General features: G+C 39.3%; 1 protein-coding gene across 3 annotated transcripts in view; it reads right to left on the reverse strand.

The window, feature by feature from the left end:
* Positions 1-16,434, reverse strand: part of LOC120725180 (voltage-dependent L-type calcium channel subunit beta-3-like) — a 38,502-nt gene extending 22,068 nt beyond the window's left edge. The window contains exon 1 of one of the 3 annotated variants that reach the window (XM_040017936.1): positions 14,979-16,434. In XM_040017936.1, the coding sequence (XP_039873870.1) occupies positions 14,979-15,026 (48 nt within the window). In that variant the 5' untranslated portion in view covers positions 15,027-16,434. The other 2 variants (XM_040017926.1, XM_040017942.1) reach the window with 2 other exon arrangements.
* Positions 16,435-23,072: the final 6,638 nt, after the last annotated feature.

Consider the following 23,072-nt stretch of genomic DNA (forward strand, 5'->3'; position numbering starts at 1 on the left):
AGTACCACGGTAAATGTATTTTAATTCATATATAGTTTGTTAATGTGGGCTTTATCATTATTATGGCTGCTGATATTGCCAGTACAAATAAAGGGTAAAAAAAAGGTTGCTGTTGCTGCAGTGAAAAATGTAGAAACTGTAGAAATTAGATTATTAGTAACTTAATGGCTCCTCCAATTCAGACAGATATAGACAAAATACATGATCACATATTTAAGGGCCCATACTGAGCAAAGAGGAATAACAACCAGCAACATTGCAGCTTGTCAGGAGCTGAAATGTCCTGACCATGTGGCCAATGGGTCATCCATAGTTTGAATACTAATGCTATATTAGTTGTATCTAGGTTAAGTGGGTTTTGAGAGAGTTTTTTCATGTTACAAGAGAAATGAGTTTTACATACTGTAGCAGACCAGTCCCCATCCTTAGCACACAAGAGGATACAGCATATTTGTTAGAATGAGAGGGTGGTGCAGTGGTGGGGTGGGCATCCTCTGCCTGTCTCCCACTGTTCAAAGGAAATTTTAAACTGGCTGCAGACGTGGATGTGAGAGTGAATTGTTGTTTGTCTCTTTATTTGAGCCCTCTGACGGACTGGCGACCTGCGCCCCGCCTGTTGCCTATGAGAGCTGGGATAGCCTCCAGCCCCTGTGACTCTGAATTGGATAAATGGAGGGAAATGGATGGACATCTGTTAGATAAAGCTCTTCACCACTGTCATCTAAATTTCTGAAACTTTTAAAGGCACACTAAAGTTTCTGGCAACACGTGGTGGCAACAGCTTTTTTAATGCAAGCCCACAACTTAACCATACTTCTAGAAATTCTGTTAGGACATAATTTCTAGAAACCAGAAGAATAGGAGCATATTTTTTTAATTTCCTGGAGAATCTGTTAAAAGACGGTAAAAAAAAAAAGGATTCACACACAAAAAATTTATAAATTAGATTCCAACTGACATTGGATTTTTTAAGATATCTGATGTGTGGAGAAAACCCAATATAGAATAGAATAGACATATTCTTTATTTTCCCTCACTGAAGGAAATTCAAGTGTTGCAGCAGCAAAGTGACAGGCAGATTGAGCAGGCGGATTCACACAAAAGTAAAGAATATAATAATAAAAAAATCTGAAATAACAGACTGTACAGTAAGTATGGGATATGTCATGCTTCTAATTTTTTGCGTAGTTATTCTTTGGTTCTGCTAAGATCAGCTGGTAGCTGTGAAGAGTCAAACACATTTCATGAACAACAAAGTTGCAGAGCGCCCTCTGGTGGACAATCTATGTAATGCCAACACTCACTGTTGAAGGGTGTTTCAAGTTCATTTATCAGTCATTACTAATGATGACACAAATAGATCGATATGACCAATAGTATGAGCCCACTAACAAATTGTTCAGGCTCTAGTATAAAGTGCTGAAAGAGTCTTGAATCACTGGACAACAAATAAACATAGGGAACTTATAGTAGTAGTCAGTGCCATCAACATGTCATGCTGAGAGAAAGAAAAAGGCCAACAAAGAAGAAATATCACTGAACAGTTTAAGATGGGCTTGCAGTTTCGTATGGCAGATTTTGGGATTACCCCTAAACTCCCTGCTTTATTAGCAGTGTTCAAAAATACATTTAATGGCAGGATTTCATTTCATTCATGTATTCTTTTTTTTCTGATTTCATCACCCTGCAGTGTCTAATTACAGTTTGTAACTGCAACTAAAGAAATTAACAAACATTATTTGATTAATTTTTTTTTAAATGTATGAAGAAGAACAGGTCGCTGCTCTGCTATGCCTGGGCATGAAATTAGAAGTCATCCTGCAAGAAACACATTGTAGCTGCTTGAATCTGTGGGAAACATTAAAACATACTGCGGAAAAAATACTCTTGGAGTGATTTAGAAAAGGTGGCATTACAACAGTTCTGATTCCACTGCTTGCAATACTCTTAACTCTATCAGCACTGTGTGCAGCACATGTAGCAGAGCATGCATCACAGCTGGACCACAGTTGTGTCCTAATATTAAGCTGCTAACCGGTTTGTGAAGCTCCTCTACCACCAACACATCAATATCAAATTTCTTTTCCCCAAAAATCTGTGTCTGTATCATCCTCATAAATCCAATATTGGTCAATCTTTAAAGAGTAACATCTCATCACTCAGTCTCATCACTTTGCAGTTAATGATTACTCATTCATCAAGAAATACAAAAAGACAAAAAAGATATTTGCTCATATTGAGTGTATGTGTGTGTGTGTGTGTGTGGGGGGGGGGGGGGGTTATAAGCATAAGACGCAATGTGTATTTGGATCCTTTTCTATCTCTGTCTCTCTCTCTCTTTGGGTCATGATTGTCTCTGAGTAAGGAGATTAAGATAGCATGCGTCAATCCAGGATTTAGAGACAGAGAGACAAATGCAAACTCCTCACAGACAGCCAACACTGCAGCTTCGACTGGATGTGCTCAAGTGTTCCCTGACAGTCATCAGATATACATAAAATAGAAGCATTTGTCGTATCTATATCACTTAAATCCTGGCTTGCTGGGCCCCTGTAATAGATACATTTCATCTATAGTTCACAGAAATCTCTCTGCTCTTCTGCTCTGCACAACGCGGTGATGCAACGTGATTAGAACTGGTGTACGGAGGGGTGTGCGCATGTGTGGGGATTATAAAATATCATTTTGCCAGCCATTGGTGTTCTGATCATTTCTCACTTAGTTATTGCACAAGTACTGAGCAACCACTATCACTGGAACTGTCACTCTATGAGCACAAAACCTGACATCCAGTTAAACACGAAATAAAATAAATATAGAGTAGTTTTTGTTTTATTTTTAAACTGCAAAAAGTTTGATGCAAACAATAACATTTTAAATTTGGAAACAGCCCCAATTTCACAGGAAACAGGTTTACTGATACTTCTGGAACTTTCCACACAGCTCCACATCTTATTACTCCACTTCCTGCCTGGAAGGAGAGCAGGTATCAGCATGTAATGCCCCAGTAACAACTACTAAGAGGCTTTTCCTATTCTAAGTAACAAGCAGTGGGCCAGCACTAACTAGCACTGCAATCCAAGAGAGTAGGCCAGCCAAAGTCTTCCTGCGATGTGTTAGTATTACATCTCCAAAAAAGGAGAAAAATATCAGCTTTGTTAAACCAAGAAGCGTATGTCCAAACACTTCCTCCTGTTCTAAAGGTATCCATGAACCTTTGAAGGTATATTTCCAATTATTTTGGCCACTACAGCTAGCGTGTTATCAAACTATACTTCATTTTACATATTGCAAATGGTATTCACTTTCCTATAGCCATTTATTTTTTCCGGCAAATACTGTCTCTTACACTCCCTGCCCACTCTGTTTCTCTAACTTTGTGTTTTGTTAGGTAGTAGCACAGTTTTAAAAAAAAAGAAGGAAAAGCTGTATGTCACAAAAACAATGAACCTAAAGACCAAAATATAGAAGAAATTCTTATAGTTGCTTCTGGAAATGTGACAGACAATACTGGCACTGTCTTTTGTAATATGAGATGTGAGAAAATAAATAAACACAGACCAATATGACTGATGATTAAACGTATAAATATGGTCCATGCTGTACAAATTCAGTAAGGCCACTAGATTATTTCCAGCTAAGAAGTTTGCGTGTGTAAGGAAATAAGATTTGATGCTTTGATGCTGATTGTTAGAGGAGTCTTTAAATAGATTTTGGGAATACCCCCTAACAGCGTTAATTAATGTTACATCACCCTCAAGCTGTTTAAAAGACTGAGAAGTGGGTGCCTCACTCTGTGAAGTTTACCTGAATACTGCAAACTGGAGCTTGGTTTCATAACTAAAACAAAACAATGCATGGACTGCACAGCATGTGCAAGAGACACAAAACCATGCTGCTGATGGCGTGCTCTACAGCTACAACACGTGAAGTGAAAAGAAAGCCATACAGGTGCAGCACATAGTTTGGGGTTTAATACCACATGCCACAAAGTTCACCCCGAGCACAAGAGTCATAAATGAGAGGGAAAAGCTCGAGAAGAGATTTAATCCATCAGATTTTCACAGACTATTGGTTATGCAACCCTATCTGAAGTCTGTTTTTCAGCTGGACATATGACATGATACAAGCATGCGGATATGCATCTCTATCTGCCCTGCGCGCTATTACATAGCGAGTGCAACGATGTGGAAAGGCCTCACACAAGGATTAACGCCCAGTGCAACAGATGGCGTATTCTCCAACCCTTCCTGTTCAGCACACGCGCACGCGCACAGATATGCACGAAAAAGAAATATCTGAAATGTTACCTTCTTTTTGGGCGGCATGGCAGTTAAAGGTGTCCTGTAGCGCTATTCCAAGGCTGTAACGACCACTTCAAATCACCATTCACCTGGCTCCAGTAAACAAATGGGCAAGCATGCCATGAGAGTGGTTCTCCCTCCACTCAGGTGGATAACTCCAAAGATGCTCTTCAGTGCAACAGATACGCGTGTTCCCTGCGCGCCAGTTTGAGCGTGAGGATGCAATTTCTTCTCAGAACCGCGACGCCGAGGACACCACCGGAGACTGCGAGAGTTGCGTGAAGGGTTTCACTTAAGTCGCTGATGTGAGTTGAGTGTAGTTGCCCCTTCCCGAGTCCTGTGGGTATTAAAGGCTTATTTCTCCGTGCGGCATCTGTTACGCGGCACACCGCTCACTCTGACCTCGGGCACCAAACACACCAGGAAAGTCTCCAACCCACCCGAGCTTTCTATGAGTTCTAAATAACGGAAAGTGAGGAAAGTCTTACTTTCTTTTTCCCCCTTTTATTAAAGATCAGGATCCATCCTCTGTGCGTGCTGTCCCTGATTAGTGTGTGCGCGTGTTCCTAGGGTTTGTGTGCAAAAAAGCAAAAAAAAGCAAAAAAAAAAGAAAAAAAAGAATTGGAGTGTTATAATGGCATGGCTCCAAAATAGAAAGATGGAAATAAAAAAAAACAAGCAAACCATAATTCCATTGTGCGCCCGATTTACAGCATGGAATTACAGACAAACAGAATTCATCATCCAGAGAGCGCAGAGAGACTCTTTCATCACATTGGTTCGGTGTCATTATGTCACCACTAAAACTCGATGCCAAGTATCAGCCACACATAGACGCTGCTTCTTTTGAAGCTAAATCGACAGAAGGTTTGCAAACCAGTTATTAACTATCTTGTTTCGTCATTTTAAATAGTGTAATAGCTGTTTATTAACGATCATTGAACACAATGCCAATTTACTTTTATTGCTTAACTATTTTGCTGATAATACCTCTGATTTGAAAAGGTTTATAAAGGTTTATAATTTAATTTTATCATGCTGTCTTTACGCATTGCATAGGACCTAAAAACAAAAAAAAAATGTATACTTCCTCTTCCACTGTTTAAAGGTAAGTAACAGTGTTTGGCCCATTTGTCACCGTGGCTTGCAACCTGGACAGCTGGACAGGGGACATGAGCAGATGGGCGTGTGGTACCAAAATCTCCAGGGAGAGCTTATAAGGAGAAGAGGGACAAAGATGGGAGTGTTACATAAAACTGAGAATAGAAAAGAAAATGCAGACCTGTAGTCAGCTGAGCCAGGTTGTGACTCTATGGAGAGATGATAATAAATCCTGGGTCAGATGTACATCTGGGCTCTATACACACATAAACACACACACAGCTCTTGTCCTTGTCAATATCTATGCTGCTGATCAGAGGTCAGACAGCTGCAGTCACCTGGGCTCTAACAGAGTTTGGCCTTTACTAAACTCTAATCTGTGACACCTTAAATCTCCTCAAGCAATAGGAGGTCCCCTGCAGAGCCAATGAAACACTCCAACAAAGTGAAAATTTTGGTTGAAATCATCATCAGTACAGAGGGGGTCAGGAAAGCGATATGACAGTGAGTATCGACAGACATCTGCAAAACACTTTGGAGGCTCCATCCTGGTTTGGTGCTGCATTTAAGCCAGTAGTTTGGGGGATCTTGCCAAAATAGATGGAATTTTAAATTCAGAAAACAACAGATGGATTTTGAGCCACCATGCAATAACATCTCGAAAGCATCCGAATGGCAACAGTTTCATTTTTCAGCATCACAATGATTCAAATGCGCTGTTAATGCAATAAATTAGATAGAAAAAGACAATGTGCAGCACTTTTAGACATGGATTTGCCTCCCCAAAGTCCAGACTGTACACTAGTAAAGCAGAGTGGGAACAAAAGGCAGCAAACATCCCCAAAAAAGTTTTGAATGTCCTTCAAGAAGCATGGAGAACGATTCCTGCAGACTACTTCAAGAAATGACAAGAAAGTTGCCTAAGAGACTTCAAGCTGTGATGAAGAATAAAGCTAGTCACACCAAACATTGCCTTTCAATCTGCACTGATTTCCCATTTTCCTAGTAAAATATAAAGAAATGAGCTCAAGACTTTTGTACTGTACTGTAGCTCTATATAAACACTACTTTCTGTCTGCACATTAATCGGGACCATAATTTACAAAATTAAAATCATGTTGTATTAAGTAAGAACTGAAAATAGAAACTGAACCCATAAACTTTACAGCGGTCAAAGATCAAGTGACACAAGAGCTATTTTTCCCAGAACTTTTTATACAACCAGATTTCTTCAAAAGAATTGGCCAGAATTTTGGCCATTAGACAGATAACAGTCTCTACAGCATACACTGGTTTCACTTATCAGACACAAAAGCTACGTGCAACATGTCTATACTTTCTATAATACCGCAATATTTTTTGGACTTACAGACAAGGGTAACGTTAACCTTTTCTTGTTTTTTCCCTGATCTATCAAAGCCTTTAGAATAATGTTTGGCAGATTAAAAGAGATAAAAACTAGTTTATTCTGCTGCAGTAAAAACATATGTAAAAACATATATTCAAACAAATGTACTTATCAGAATCTTCACTATAGAAAAAGTAGTTGACAGAACTCACTACTCTAACTTAATCTGAGACATCGGACAGAAACAATTTTGTAGACTTCTTCACTCAGTTATCTCTCTCTCTCTCTCTCTCTCTCTCCATATATATATAGTCACAGATTTTTTTTAGTGTTAAAATGCAGAAATATAAAAATATAAAGCACACATCTTTCATCTCACTTGTCATCCACTCCTCCACACATAAGTTCATGTGCACATGTGCTTTTACACATACATAAACAAAGACCTGTCCATAAGCTTCTTATAACCTTTGTGTGTGTGTGTGTTCTGTCAATCTGGGGCTGGTACTGTGGGACTGCTGAGCCAGAGATGGACAGCATGCATAATTTTCAGGCAAGAATAGACACTCCACCCTCCCCAATGTCCACAAACCCACACACCTCCCCTGAACTAAAATAATAAATAAATAGATAAGAAAAGACTGAAAATTTTATTTTTGGTAACAAGTGAACACAACCAAAATTTTTAATCATCAACACTGGAAGCCTGGTGAACACAAGTAAGCCCCGAGTGAACTTTACAGTTATTTCCATTCATCGATTTCAGCCCAGTCAGTGTCTTTTCATACGTTTTTGTCAGTTGATGCTCTGACGGTGTACGACTGACACGGCAGGATGGTGCAAAGCAAGCTGAAGAAGAGCTGAGCCTTTTATCACCACACAGCTGTTGGACAAACCAAAGCAGATGTGCAGAAGAAGCATCATCAACAGTGAGTTTGTCTTTTGAATATACAAACCAAACTCTGATATACTGAAACTTCTACACGCATCATTCCTTAGAAAATGCAACCGTAGACGACAAATTTCAAAGCAGATAAGCCTGACAGAATTGAGAAGCATTAAACATTGAGCTGAAATAATCTGCCTCCCCCCATCAGCCTACCAGACAGGCAGTACTCACCCAGGACACATTTTTGTTCTTGAGCAATTTTGACATGACTTGCAGGTGAAAAGGTCAAGCACCCGGCTCGTGATAAGCTTAGCATCCACAAAGACCCAGATCTCAGTCCACCTTTAAGCGCGATAGCCCGCTTGGAGATGGAGACAGGATTTTCATTTGACATCCTCTGTTTCCCCCTGTGCCAACAACCCTCACCAGATTTACATCTGCCTGGAGCGTTGCCCTCCAATCACACCCGGCAGAACATGCTCCAAAACTCAGTCAAGAAGGAGGAGGAGGCGTGGGAGTGAGACAGAAACAAAGATAGGATGACTCCAAAAGTGCCCGTCAGAGGCAGAAATAGCACATGGAGAACGTTCTTTCATTTGTCCACCTGAGTCTCACTGCTCCTTCTCTTTATCAGTGGCTTCATCTTCAGGAAACCTGTATCAATAACTTAGGAGGGACTGATGCCCCCATCCTTGCGATGCTGGTGGTTGGATGCTGGTGCCAATCCCACCCTTCTTACAACTGGGAAAGAAGAGACTGACAATGGAATACGAGAGATAGGGCAGTGAGTGTTTTAAGATGGAGGGAGAGTGAGTTAGGAAGGAGAAGGTTATGAAGTGGAGGAAGCAGTACAAAGAACTGCAAAGACACAGATGTGAGAGTCGGTTACTGATCCCTCGTGTGAGATTAAAGAGGAAACATTAAATTGGCTGCTGTGAAATATCTCATTTTTCTTCGTAACCTGCTAAAGCAGGCAGCAGTGAGAGTACTATGAGAAAGTTCATGGGGAGTCTTGAAATCTTGAGATGAAAATTCCACTGCTCACACTGCACTGAACACTAATGCAGAGAGAGGACTACAGGCAGCGCGCACCGATGCTCACTGTCAGACCATTAACCTGCTGACTGCTGCTTATTTTGAGACTCTGCAGTTCATTTGCACTGCTGTATTGAATCATGCATTGTGTGAATAATCTGGCTGCATTTACTGGATACACACAGCACAATATGATCCACAGCACATGCTGAACTCAGTCAAGTGCAGTAAAAATACATGTAATACATGTGCAGGTAAGCACTCAACTGTAGTCTAAGTAAGAGTCAGCAAACCCATATGTTTAAGGCGAGCAGTTTGGATTTTAAACATTTGTTTTTCTGCTCCCTGGAATTACAACAACTTAAGAATGTCGAAAACATTCGTAATTCCGGGATACTATGGGGATAGTAGTGGATACTACTAAACATTCACAGGATTTTTAGTAGTATCCACAATTATTAGTGATATCAGTGATATGCAGCCTCCCCTTGTGTTTGCTCCTTCTGTCCTTCTTTCTTCTCTTCTGTTTCCCTCGCTCCTCCCTCGCTCCTCTCCTCTGTCTTTCTTAGGGTGGTGGTGTAACCCCACATTTAAAGGAGGCTATCTCCAGCAACCTCAGATCCCTGCTCTTTCCCTTTTGGAATGCTGATCCTGGTGTTTTTGTTGCTTTATTTGTTAGTTCATCTTTGCCAGACCTCCAGACCTTTCATTTATTTTACTTTATATTTTAAAAAGAACTCTTTCTGGTAAACTGAAACTCAGTTTAAACTCTCTTTGTATGCTGAGGAATCTGTGATAAGTAGAAAACATCGTTTTTTCTGACTGTGGCTGAAAAGATCATTTAAAAATCCCGCATGCAAGGATACCGCGACAGTGTCATCAAAAACATTCGCACATGCTCCGTTACAACTTCATCCATGTAGTACTGTAACTGCAGCAACCCAGTGACCCTCAGAGTACAGCTCAGATAATGGGCATGAAGAGGTTTAACAGGTAGTATCACTGAAAGCAACACAGCTGCTGCAGACAAAGCAGCAGTGTGAGTATGCATGTGAAAGGAAAAGCACTACACAGTAGTTTAATATTAAAAGTGGGCACTTTAAGTGCTTCAGTCAGTAGAGCTGGAAAAGAGTTACTATATTAGTAAAGTTTATCCTATTTGAAGCCAGAAAAGAAAGAGGACAAATATGCTGACTGTGTAAGTTAATAGATTTATCAATATCACAGCTCTGTCAATTAAGACACAGGAGAATCTGATGGATAATATTTGAGTATTTCATTAAGTTAATGTGTAAAAAACAGTTGTAGTTTTTATGCCTTCAGCTGCAGACTTGTTTGAGAGAAAAGAAAGAAAGAATATAAAAGCTGAGGTCAAACTTCGGCCACTATGTGCAAATCTGAAACGAGATCAGCAAGTACAAATAGATGCCCAGAATTTGGGTCATATATTAATAGCTGAAAATACAACTGTGGTCAAATTTAAAAAAGAATTATATTTCTCATTGATAGTCCAACATTTGATGGTATTAAAAAGCTTAAGAACCTCCTACTCTAACCTGCTCTGGAGCAGGTCATGTTCACAGTATGGGTCCGTGTGTGACGCACCATCATGCTTGGCCACATTATGTGATTTAATTTTGTATATTGTGTAAGTTTTCATACGTAATTTTGTTAAAGAAAGGCTGTAATTTTATGATTTTTGTTGAAGAGCCAACATATAGCGCGATCCTAAGTTACACCACAAGGGGCACTTCCACCCTAACGAGACAGCGAAGTGTGTCGCCCATCTTTTTTCAGGTTAGTAAGTAATAAAATCACACATTTTATCCATATAATTAACATACCAAGTAAAGGTTTGTTTGTTTTGCTTTTTGGAATGTAATGTGTTGCTGCTAGGACAGTAGGAGCGGGAATGTTTGTCCTGTCAAACCCTGTGTGAAGAACACATATGATTGTTTGGGTTTTGATTATATTATTTGGGTTCATTCTGATTTTGAGACGAAGAGATTAAGAAGTGTTGGTAACACAGGAAAACACACTACCTGTCGTCACTATCATTTAACTGGTCTGTTCAGGACCAAATATAATCTGTCAGTCGACCTGCCACTGGGGGGCGTGTTACATAAGTTACTGTGGTGATATTCCCTGTAACAACAGAACTAACTTCATGCTGCAGACAACTTCAGCGTTAAATCTGAAATTACCCAGCTAACAGGAAGTCATAGTGGTATCCAAGGGCCTTTACTGAGGACACCACCTAACAACATCAAATAGCATTTTTTGCATTCTAGCCTGTGTACATCAGAGATGCATGTTTGGGAGAAAACTGCTTCCTTCTGTCTTTAGTAATTTATGGTCCACTAAGCTATTAGACTCTTGTGTAAGACTGTGTGTAACACCCATTCTTAAAAAAACAAACAATCGTCAAAAATAATTTCATATTTTTATTAAAAAAAAAAATATTGTATTGATTTGACCAAATGACCTCGAATAATTTATTCATTATAACTCTCCTTCAGTGAACAGTGCATCTATGTTTAAATACATAAAAAAAAGAACTATATTTGAGCTGAAGGGTTTTTTTGGCCTGAAGAGATACTCGAGTATGAATCACAATCGCCTCCAGTGAAGGAGGATATAGCAGCATGAGTGAAGAAACAAGTCAATACCAACCACGGCTTGCAGCGTGTTCACCAAATCCAAAAGGTTTTGATTGAACGTTATAATCAATGCCCACCCTAGCACAGTATAGATCTGTGGTCCTTATAGAGTCACTTCTGCAATATAAAAAAGAAGCCAAGAGTTCATGTTTAATGTTGGATTCTGTGCAGGAAATAAACCTAAAGGTAAAAATATAATTTGAAATGTTCAGAAATGCTGGACTAAAAAAGGGGAAACATGCTGTACCAAAACCATATCTTGGCATGTGTGAGAGCCGGTAAATATGCACTGTTATTGTGATCTGTTTTGATTATATTAGCATGAGAAAGAGTCCCACTTAAGAACTTGTGAACAAGAAGAAATAAAAACAGAAACTTCTGTGTCACAGACAAAAAAGTGACTTTATCTGTTTGTTCAAACAGATCACATAAAGTGAAAAAAGCGAGCCCCAAACATGTGAGTGTTCAAGTTTACAGCAGGAGTATCCAGGCAAAAAGCACGGCTGCTACATCTATCATTTAAAGCTTTGATTCTCTGCCAGAGCTGGTTTTAAATTCCCCTTGTTTTGAATATCAAAACCCACACGAGTCAGCTCAAATGTAAAAATGACTTTAACATGCATTCGTTTTGCCTGTTCCACAACCCTCAGTTTAAAATTTCACCAATGTGATAATGAATGAATGATGATGTGTCCTTGCATTAAACAAGCCCTAGTGGAATTATTATTTAAATGTGTTTTTATTTACATTTACTTTCAAGGTTTCATTTGTTAATGGGTTCCTTTTTTTGGTAAATGACATTTGGTTGGTTAAAGCAGCCAAACAACAAAATATTATGCTCATGTCGTGCTAACATTCAGATAATGTACAGTAATGAAAAAAGTAATGTCAATGTAAGTGAATGGGCACGATACTGGGCTGTGAGCACAGGTCTCATTAAAGGACATCGGGAGTTGGTTTCTAACAGTTTGGGCAGGAACATGCATGAGTACCCTCCTGCAAGTAATTCTCTAGGTCTAGCGGTGTGCCTCCTGTGTAACAGCCAATTTCCTGGTATCTCCCCCACAGTTGCAGTGCTTTACTGATAGAAAGTGTGGTTGGTTTGTCTGAAAGAACTAACTGTGGAAACTGTTGTACCAAGTGTGAAATAAATAAATAAATGAAATGAAAGTTATAAGACTCTGCTGGGAGACACAGAAATCTTTGGAAATGGACGTGTGGCTCTGCCAACCTGGAGTAGCTACCATATCTGTGCAACCTGAATGGGATACAGCTACCGTCTCATGCTACCAGTGTTGACAAGAACCTGAGCAAAACACAAAACTAGAGAAAAATCAGTCAGGAGGGATGAGGAAATAAGGAAAACAAACAGAAACCATTCCTTTGTGGGGGATTGTCTTTTTGTTGCCTCTGCTGTGCACCTGTTGTCACTTCCATTTGCACCAAAGCAGCTGTGGATTGAAGTGGTTCCTAGACAGAAATACCTGAAGTGTAACTGACGTTATGTTACACTGATGATCAAATGTTCCCTTCATTTTTTTGTATGTATCGTTGTTTTGATTATATATACTTTTAAATTAATGCTTTTATTTCTAAAAAAAAAAACAACTTTAAGTGGAGAGGGAAGAATAGGGAATTTTAGGTAACATACAAACTGATTCCTGAAATTTATTTTGTGTTTTTAAGGTTTTATCACATTTGTGTAATGGGGATAAGCATGCCTTGCCCTTCACCTATTGGCTAAGCTGTTCTGACTCTCAGTGTAAAAAATGGCAGCCACTACAGAGAGAATTGTTTGATATCTAAAGATGTCCATAACCTCCTTCTTAGAGCCAGATGAGCACTTAAAATAATTCAGCTTTATTCTACAACGGCAAAATCCCCACCCGGAGGAACACAGTGAAAATAAGAATTTAAATTGACTAATGATTCAGTTTCTTTGCTATATATATTTATTTAAAACGGTGACTGCAAAGACAAAATATAAAAAATCGACCACTTAATATTTCCAAAGCCTTGTTAGTAGAATTTGGATGTTTCATCTTAACTTAGCTTTTAAAACAGTTTACAACAGTTCAAATTTCTTAAAAATAATGCAAGATATTGCATTATCTTGCTAAAATAAGTAAGGCCTTCCCTGAAACATGCATTTGGGGATGGCAACATATAACGCTCAGAATCCTTTGGGTCAGAATGTATATTCTGTGTTAAATCAGAAACCTATGCTATTGTATGTATACTATGACAAATGTAATAACAAAGAACATACGATTATGGAAATTGTATATTAGAACATGTTTATTTGGTTATTTATCAATCTGATTATTGAGGTGGTGACTTCTGTGATTTATTCTCCAACCTTTATTGGCCCAGCAGCCTCCGGGCTGTTTATTTATTATAAAAGTATTTATATCTCACTCACTCAAGTGTAATTAGCACCCTGACACATAATGTATCATAGCAACATGAGTAAAGATAATGCACGAGTAATGTAATTTCTGCACAGAAATTAGAAAGAGTGAGTGCATCTACAGAAGAGATTTTGTAGAATTGTGTCTTAGTTCGTTATATTTGCACGCACTTATTTAACACTAGGTGCTAAACTAAGCCTGCAAACACACACACGTCAATGAAACTACGTTGGATGTCGGGAGGATGTGTCACTGCTTTTACCCAGCCGTGCCTTTTGAGTCTGTAAGCTCCTTTCCTGGCTCGTTGCTGAGGTGGGCACACATTACATGCAGCACTACAGTACGTGGTAATCTGCGCGGCTCTGCGCTGACAGCCTATTGAGTGCTGAGGGCTGACAGTAAGCCTGTTTCATGTAGGAATGTGGTTAGGGCGCTCTGCAGTCAGCGCCATCGCACAATGCACAACTCTCACTCCATCGACTACAACACAACTAAACAGAGGATACACAGAGACTGGATAGAAGGAGATAGGAGGGCAAGTGAAGAGAGAGTTAGATGACAGGCAAAAGCACGAGAAAGAAAAACAGGTGGATTAGAGCGCTGTAGAGGCTGGAAACTGTCCTCCCTTCTCATCTCTGTCATTGAGAGGACAGTAAACTTGACTTGCAATTAGATAACAGCACCTGTCTGTCCTCCTCCGCTTCTTTTCACCTTCAGAAACCTCAGCCAGGACATACGATGTGAGGAAGACGGGAACTGTCATGTTGTATCACTTAATCATCTTAATTTTGAAGACAATTTTCACACATTGTTTACTTTACTTGCTCAGTGACCAAACTGTTGCCTGGGTGGGAAAAAAAGGAAACTCTCCATTACCTGATATTCCATCTTTTGGTACGGTGCTATTAAGTCCTGTACTGGAGTCAATACGCTGAGCTGTTTGACATTTTCACCATCTGGTAAAATGCAGCCCAGGTGAAAACTTATTGTTACTGAGAAATGAACAGCTTAGCAAATAAAAGGTTGCAAGACTCATGCTCACAGCTGCTTGCAGGCAGTAATTCTGTCATGCTTATACGTTGCATATGAATGACAACACTGGATATAAATATGAATGCATCATCGGCATTTCTTTTTGCAAAAGTATACGATAAATCCACACACCACCAAACAACTCCAATGTTGCTATGAGATCAAAAAGATGGGATGGATGCTGTAATGGTCACTTACATAGGTGGACTGCACTCTCCGCCAGTGTCCCAGCCCACAGCAATACATCAAGACATCTAGTTGGGGGGAGAAAAGGGGACAGGCTGATGAAGCCTCCGGGATGGGTCGTTTCAGGACAGGATCTTCATGAGACAAGGGATCCACCTAATTGCAAGCTCATCAGGGAGTTTTTTTGTTTTGCTTTTTTTTTTTTTCTTAGGGGGAGGGATCCCACAAAAGAAAAAAAAAGCCGAGCTTCTGTGTCCACAGGTTGTCGCAGGAGAGAGTCACCTGGGAGTTTAGTGGCTGGTTCTATTCACAAGTTCAGTCCTCAGATGAATCCAGGGGATCCCGACGGCAGACGTCTTAAAGCATTTTCAAAGTCACGCACTTTGCGAGGAGCAAGGATCCAATCTATCGTGAATCCTGCGAAACTGTCCTGAAGACTCGGTGTGATGTGCAGAGTGTGTGCGAGGTTTCTGTGTGTGCTTCTGTCAATGTGCGCTCACCTCATCTTAAGAAGGACAGGTGGTTCTTTTCCCATCCTGTGTGTGTTTACCTTCCCCATATCAAACCTGACCCATTTCTTTGTCCCAGCTCACCCTGTCCAAAAAAATTAAAAACCTCCCATTCAGCCTCCCCCCGGCTTAAGCCCTCTGAATGGTCTTGCTATAAAAACTAAATATCATTTTCTGCTGTGTCCCTTAGTGCTTTGCAGCCTCACAAAATTGTCCAATAAGAGCACTTGCATCGCTCCACATCCATCTTTCTTTTTTTTTCTGTCTATCCTTCAATGTAAGCCCACCCTGGGAGTCCAGATTCAGAGATTTTTAGCTTCAGCGTGATTCCTCTTTTCTCCCTCCTCAAAGAAACGCCAGCTCTATGGCTCCTCCTTCAGTATCTCTCCCTCTCACTGCACACGCTGCTTTGCTCTCTCGAGGGTCGTCTTCCATCAGGGGCGTTCCTGCTTACCTGAGTCACTCTTCGCACTCCTGTTGTTGCTGTGCATGCACGTGTGTGTGTGCGTGTGTTTGTGTGTGTGCGTGTGTGTGTGGAGGCTGCAGCTGAAGCTCACCACTCTCCCTCTCTCTGTTGCCATGCTAGAGCAGGTAACATTCGGCTAGCGCAGGAGACACACAGCCTGAATTCAAATGCGCTTCCAGCCTCTCAGATTTACAAAGCCTCACCCCTCCCTAAACACCACCCCCCAACTTTCCTCCTCCCCGCCATCTCTCTCTGTTATCTGTTTTTTTCCTCTCACTCTATCGTATTATCCTCTTTTCTTTCCACAATATCCTCTCTCTGTCTCTCTTTCTTTGCCATTGCTTCCTTTTGTGTCATTTTCCCTCCGATGTCAGGGTTTTTCCATGTTATCTTGAGACTGGGCTTAGAAGGTACAGGAAATTACTCTGTTTCTGTTTGTGACAAAATATGAAGACTGTTTCCTTTACAATTAAGTTAAAAAAAAACTCACTGAAATCAAGAGAGGAAAAGCTGTGTATTTATCCGTACTATTTCCATCCATTTCCACTTTAGACAAGATTTTAGCAAGTGTCAAGTGCTCAAGTGACATCAGCATGCAAAAACAAGTGTGGAAGATTCTTGATGGGAACTGCATATGTCTGCTGCAACATTTGCACAACTCATAAATAAAACTTACTGCTGATGGTACAGTCCAAATATAGACAACCACCCCCCAAACTTAAAAGGTTTAAATCTTTTATGATTTACTAATGAATGTGAGTTAAGCCAGTAAAAATGCAAAACAGTGTACCATGCTAATATAAATACATCTTTAAACAGGTATTTATCCATGTTTTCTAACAACCCATTGCATTGTGGGAGCAAAAAACCCAAAATGGCAGAAAAAACACTGCGCACTGACATGTTTCATTTTGATCTTGGACTCTACCTGAAGAAATATCAAGACTTATATTTTTAATTAAAATCATGTACCTCGAAAAAACAACAATAAAAAACAAAAACAGAATAATCATATTTAGAACATTTTGTTTTGAAAGAGTCGGTTTAGTCAGAAGCATTTTTGAGTCTGAGCTTTATATTTAACATGTGAACAGTCAGGCACAGTTTGATCAGTTTGTTCCTGTCAGTTTTTAACCTCAGGCAGTCTAACAGTGGGTGATATGACTAAATACTAAGGTTAGCTGCTTGCTTCTCTCAAGACTGTTGGTTGGTTGGTTGGTTATATACTGTAAATAATTTTGACTGCTTACAGATATAAGCAGGAATAGTTTGGGGCGCTATCACAAGTTTTGTAATGTGTTAATTAAACTACAGCTAAGAATCACAAGATAACCCAGCCCTCACGACTGGGAATTACTCCATATGAGTAAGCAAGTGCAATTTTATTTGTATAGTACCTTTCAAGAAAAAAATCACAAAGTGCTTCACAGAAGCTAAAACATTAAACAATAAAAACAAAAAATTAACCAAAAGCAAGTTTAAAAGGATGAGACCAGTCCAGAGATCTCAAACTCAAAGGGGAGTCTGGGGGCCTCTGTCACCTTTCGTTTTCAGCCTCATATGATGGACAGCCAGCAAGCCCTGATCACATGACCTCAGGGACCTGTTGGGGATTAACGGATGTAAAAGATCTCTGATGTATGTTGGTGCTTTACCATGCAGAGCACTGAATGTCAAAGTCATGATCTTAAAGTGGACTCTGAATTTAATAGGGAGCCAGTGCAGCTTGATCAGCAGAGGTGTGATATGCGAGTACTTGGAAGACTTGGTCAGAAGCCCTGCACCAGCATTCTGGACAACCTGCAGACATTCCAAGGAAGCCTTACATAAACAAGAAAACAAAGAATTACAATAGTCCAAATGAGATGAAACAAATGCATGTAACAATTTCCAATTCAAAGCGTGACACAATGGGACTCAGCAATATTTCTCAAGGAGCAAACCAGAGATTTAACGTGAGTGTCCAAAGTCAGAGCTTATTAGACATTTACCAGGCTTCACGCAAAAGCCAGGCTAAAGTCCAAAGTTTTCATTCATTCTTTGAGATTAAAATGCAAAGAGCAGATTTATCGCTCTTAGTTTACAGTCTTAATTGTTAACTTGAAAATGACAAACTGTGTTGATCCATTCTTTGAATTATTTTGGTTTAGCAGCAGTGGAAATTGATAAATACTCACTCATAGCACATTTAACAATGGTAAAATTAATGAAGTTTAACACAATCCACACAGTGTAATCGCCACGGGCTAAAGATGGAAAAGTGGTCAACATCAGAAAGGGAGGAAATATAACTGGCTATGCAGCTAGCTTACGCCCCTTGTTGTGTAGCTGCGCTGAGCAGGATTTTTCTTTCCACAGCTTCAACAAAGATTTAGGGTAAAATAGGAACTTCTTTATTTGCAGTTTGTGCATCAGAAACTAGTCAATAAAGAAAAGTCTTTGGATATAGTTTTGAGAGACATTTGCAGATAGTAAAGTAAGATATGAATGGAACTATTTGAAAGTCCAGTTTTTGCTTCATTGCTTGGCTGTTTTGGCACAGCGAGGATTCTCTGAATCTTTGTGTCCATTTTCTTTGCGACTTATTCAGTTCAGGGTTTCAGAGGGATGGAGCCTATATTACTGGGTAAGAGGCAGGGTACAAACTGGACACGTCACCAGTCTATCACACCCTCACACCTTTTGATACTTTAAGCTCACCAGTTAACCTGATATGTGTGGTTCTGGACACTGGATTAAGAACTCACAGGCACAGAGAAACTGTATAGACCTGTGGAGTCAAAGTAACTGTGATTCATCCTCTAAATGCATCTATAAAATTAAATTAAACATCATTAAATGAATACGTCTTTACATTGTACAACCAAAAAAAAATCACCTTTTTAGAGGCAGTATGAAAAAAAACTTCCCATGTATACTATCTGGACCACATATTTCTTCGAGCAGAAGATTATTTCCTCCTGTTATAAGGAAATTGGACTTTCAAGCCAGACAAAACTACTTAACAAAAACTATTTTCACTGTGCTGAATATGAATTTTAAAATGCCAGAATTAATGCAAAGCCTCTCTCTCAGCAGGCTTGATGGGTTAATTTGATGGCAGATAAATAAATAAATAAATAAATGAAAGCCTGCCTCAGAGAACTCTCCATCCATGAATGTGGATCTTAGTCTCTTATTGTAAGGCTGTTGTGTTTTTGCTTTGATCATTTCGAGCATTTAACCAATGTCACAAGGGAAAGAAAAAGTGCTCTCCATCCTGCCAACATGACGTATTGCAACATGGTCATAATCACTCGAGCTGCACTAATGCCTTCTTGCAGATTATAATATGAATCATTAAAGAGTAGGCTGATGGTGGCTATGGGGAAATTAAGGGAAGATAATTTTAGTTTCCATACTGGTAAATGAAAGCAGGCCAGCTATGGTCCCTCACTGTGAATCAAAGCTGCTTGTCTATTGCCCTGTCATTTGTACATCATTAATAACACCTTCAACAAATCTTCTCTCTTAGTGTGGCAACAGATTTACAGCTCAGATTTATCAGCAGCAATTCAGCTGAATCCATTCATTTCTTCCTTTCTTCGCTCGAGAATAGTTGCTGGTTTGAAAATTCAATTAGTCCTGCAGCCCCGGCTCATGCATCAGAGAAACAAAGACCAAATGCTCCATGGGTATAATTCTGTCAGGTTTGTCCGGGTGGAGGACTGCCGATTACAGTAAACACCAACAACAGCTCTCTGTTGTGTCACAACAACAGATACACACAGAAACATGCACACATGCATATCAAGGTTCCAGTCCACTGAGTTATACAGCCATAGAACCATATAAACTACCGCTATGCCTTCATGCTATAAACAAAAGAAGAGGGGAAATGCTAATTTGTGACATCCAAGGACAGAAGAGGCAGCACATAAAATCCAAGACTTTTCGACTTCTTAGGTTTTTTTGCATTTTTTTCCACACTTAATTGTTTCAGATCATCAAATACATTTATGTTATCCAAAGATAACTTGAGTAAATACAAAATGCATTTTTTAAAATCAGAATTTCATTTATTAATGGAAAAAGCTATCCCCACCTCCACTGTTAAATGTACTAGCCACACCCAGGCCTGATAGCTGCCAGATCACTTAAATAGGCCCAGAAGGACGGCCTTGCCTGCCTTGCCTCAGTTAAGGTCAGAGTTCATGATTCAATATCTAAAAAGGCTGAACAAAAATGGCATCCATAGACAGAGGTGGGAAGTAACAAAGTGCAAATACTCCCTATACGTACTTAAGCACAATTTCCAGGTATCTGTACTCTACTTGAGTACTTTTTTACTTTTACTTCCTACATTTTTAAACAAATATCTGTATTTTCTACTCCTTACATTTTTAAAACAGGCTTGTTTCTTTTGCTTTAACGCATTTGGGTTGAGCCCCCAAACATCAAACCAAGCCTAAACAGAAACACATGAAAGGCAATCGTGTTCATTTCTTTATCACCAGAGGATGGTGCATAGTCGGAGGCTAAAAGAGGAATGGGGGGGGGGTGTTTTGTTTTTGCCACAACACCAGAATTATTGCAGGTGTCTGTACGTTGCAGTAATTCAGCATCTAGCTAGTCCTGACTTTTTTAAAGGGAGTGACTTTTTTAAGTGGCCGGTAATTTCAAATGTGACGTTTCTATCAGCTCAACAACCATCAGCAAACACACAAACTGTTTGTGTGCAGCTTGTTACACAGTGTGTTGCTAGCTAAAGGTCCAGCTGCTGTATTTCACAGGGAGAGAAAAGAAAGAGCTTCACTCAGAGATGGAGAAAGATAAGAAAGAGGACAGAAGAGGAAGAAGAAAGGTTAGATTTAAAGGTAAGGATGCTCAGTGAGATTTGATAAACTTGGAAATTTAAAGCTTACGTGTAAGTCCTCGTGCTTTTAAATGTTTAAATGTCATTTTTTCATATTGTGAAACATGCTGCAAATCAAACTGAAGTAGACTAACTGCTACTTAAAGGTTGCATTAAAATCCTCTGTAGGTTAGTGCAGGATAAACACATTAGTTTGCTCAGCTGTGATAAATTTAAAGTAAAGAATAGTGTGCGAGTTGTGCACAGTGGCTGTGGTTTCATTGTCAGAGTTAGGTTACATGAAGTGTAGCAGAGATTCATTTGAATTTTAGCCCATGATGCTAAGATCCACTCCAATACAATTAGTATGGATGCTGATTAAACATCCACAGTATTGTTCTTCTACTTTTCATCTTCAGTACGTTTCTTGTACGCTATCTCCTTTAACACTGTTCAACTTAGAAAAACCATTCAACCACCATTAGATTCCTCTTCTTTTAGACATGTGTGCTTGTATTTTTCTCATTTTTAACTTTTATATTTTTTTAAATTATTCAACTTTATTCAACAAAAATTTACAGTGTATTTTCAATGGGAGAATTCAAATTCTCATTCAACTTACTCCTCTTTCAACTCTAACTACTTCCACATACATTGACCGACAGACACCATTCAAACTGTAAAATGAAGCCACGACATTGAACTATTCAGGTTGTATTTATCTTTTTAATATCTTTTATACTTTTTCTTCAGTTCCAGTCACCGTTTCTGAGTTTATAATGGGTGTGTATGGGACGCAATGTTGGAGGTTAGAGTGAGACAGCTCAACTGCTTGAGTGGGAGCAGGGGAAAAATTGATCTTAAAAGTTTCTATTTAAACTGCTGCTGTGTCCACAGTGTTTGGTGTACAGCCATCATTTTACTCTCAAAAGGTAGCCATCGTTGTTCCCTTTCATCCAATGTTATTGTTATTGTAATGGATGTTATGATTCTTTCATAAATGCCACCAATGCACAGCCTCCTCCGTGGAACTCTTCCACAGAGTCCAGTGATATTATTTTCTCATTATGCTAATATAGCAACTAGGTTCACAGTTAGCTTTGCACAAAAATAGAAACATCCTCGAAAGAGCTCATTTTTACTTTCTTACTCTGAGTACATTTTAGTACTTTTTTACTTGAGTAAATAAGTTGAATCAGTACTTTAACTTTTACTGGAGTGTTTTTTAACAGCAGTATTTATACTTCTATTTAAGTACTTTGCCAACTCTGTACATAGGAGAGTTCCAAGGAGAAAACTGTTGCTGACTAAAAAGAACACAAAGGCTTGTGTAACATTTACCAAGAACCATATTGATGATTCCCAAAACTTATGGTAAAATATTCTTTGGTCCTTTTTGAATTCAAAGCTGTTTTAGATAACACTTCAAATAAGTGTGCAAATAATTACCCACAGGCATATTGAAATGGCTGCCAAGTGGCAAGACGTTCTTCAGGAGGAAGTTAATCTGTGTGGTCTGTGTGGATATTTCTGCCAGATGAGGATAATAGCTGTAGCCTAGAAGGGCTCATCAAAGATTTTGTGGACAATGAAAATGATTATCACATGCTGTGATCTCCACGATTATTAAATCCCAACAAAATCAAACGCTCAAACAATGTTTAGAAGCACAGCATATCTTTTGGAAGAATGGTGTTTATCTTTTTGGAAGCTTGTGATAGCCCAGATAATTGTTAAGATGTTTTACTTTTTGCCTTTAACAAACTAAACATCTGTTTATGAGAATTCTTGATTGGCTGCCCTGTGGCACTAATTATATGACCATTACTGCCACACAATTTCTTGAGACAAATTCCCAAAGATTGAGCAGTAAGCCACTCCATCTGAACAAACAAGATATTTTATAAAGGATGTCCAGGTGAGTATGCTGTATAATAAAACTGTACTTATCGAGCAAAGACAAAGCATCAGCTCTTAAATCACAAGTTTAATTACCTTGTCTGAAATCATCATGCTTATCACCTACTTGACACACCCAGAAAGTTTACCGAACACTTATTTATTTCTAAGTTAACTTACCTTCATTTGTTTATTTGTTGCATTTTTGAGTGGGTTGTCCGTCCATGTTCTTGCACTAATCTAATTCTGGGTTGGGAGGGGAGCTGGAGAATATCTCAGTTGTAGCAGGGCCAAATACACCTGGACAAGTCACCAATCTGTCGCAGGGCTAACACCATACAGACAGTCAGTCATGCCCATGTTCACACCAGTAGTCACTTTAGGATCACCAATTAACC

This window comes from Simochromis diagramma, unplaced genomic scaffold, assembly GCF_900408965.1.
Source record: "Simochromis diagramma unplaced genomic scaffold, fSimDia1.1 OVJJ01000205.1, whole genome shotgun sequence".
In the NCBI taxonomy this organism is placed as follows: Eukaryota; Metazoa; Chordata; class Actinopteri; order Cichliformes; family Cichlidae; genus Simochromis; species Simochromis diagramma.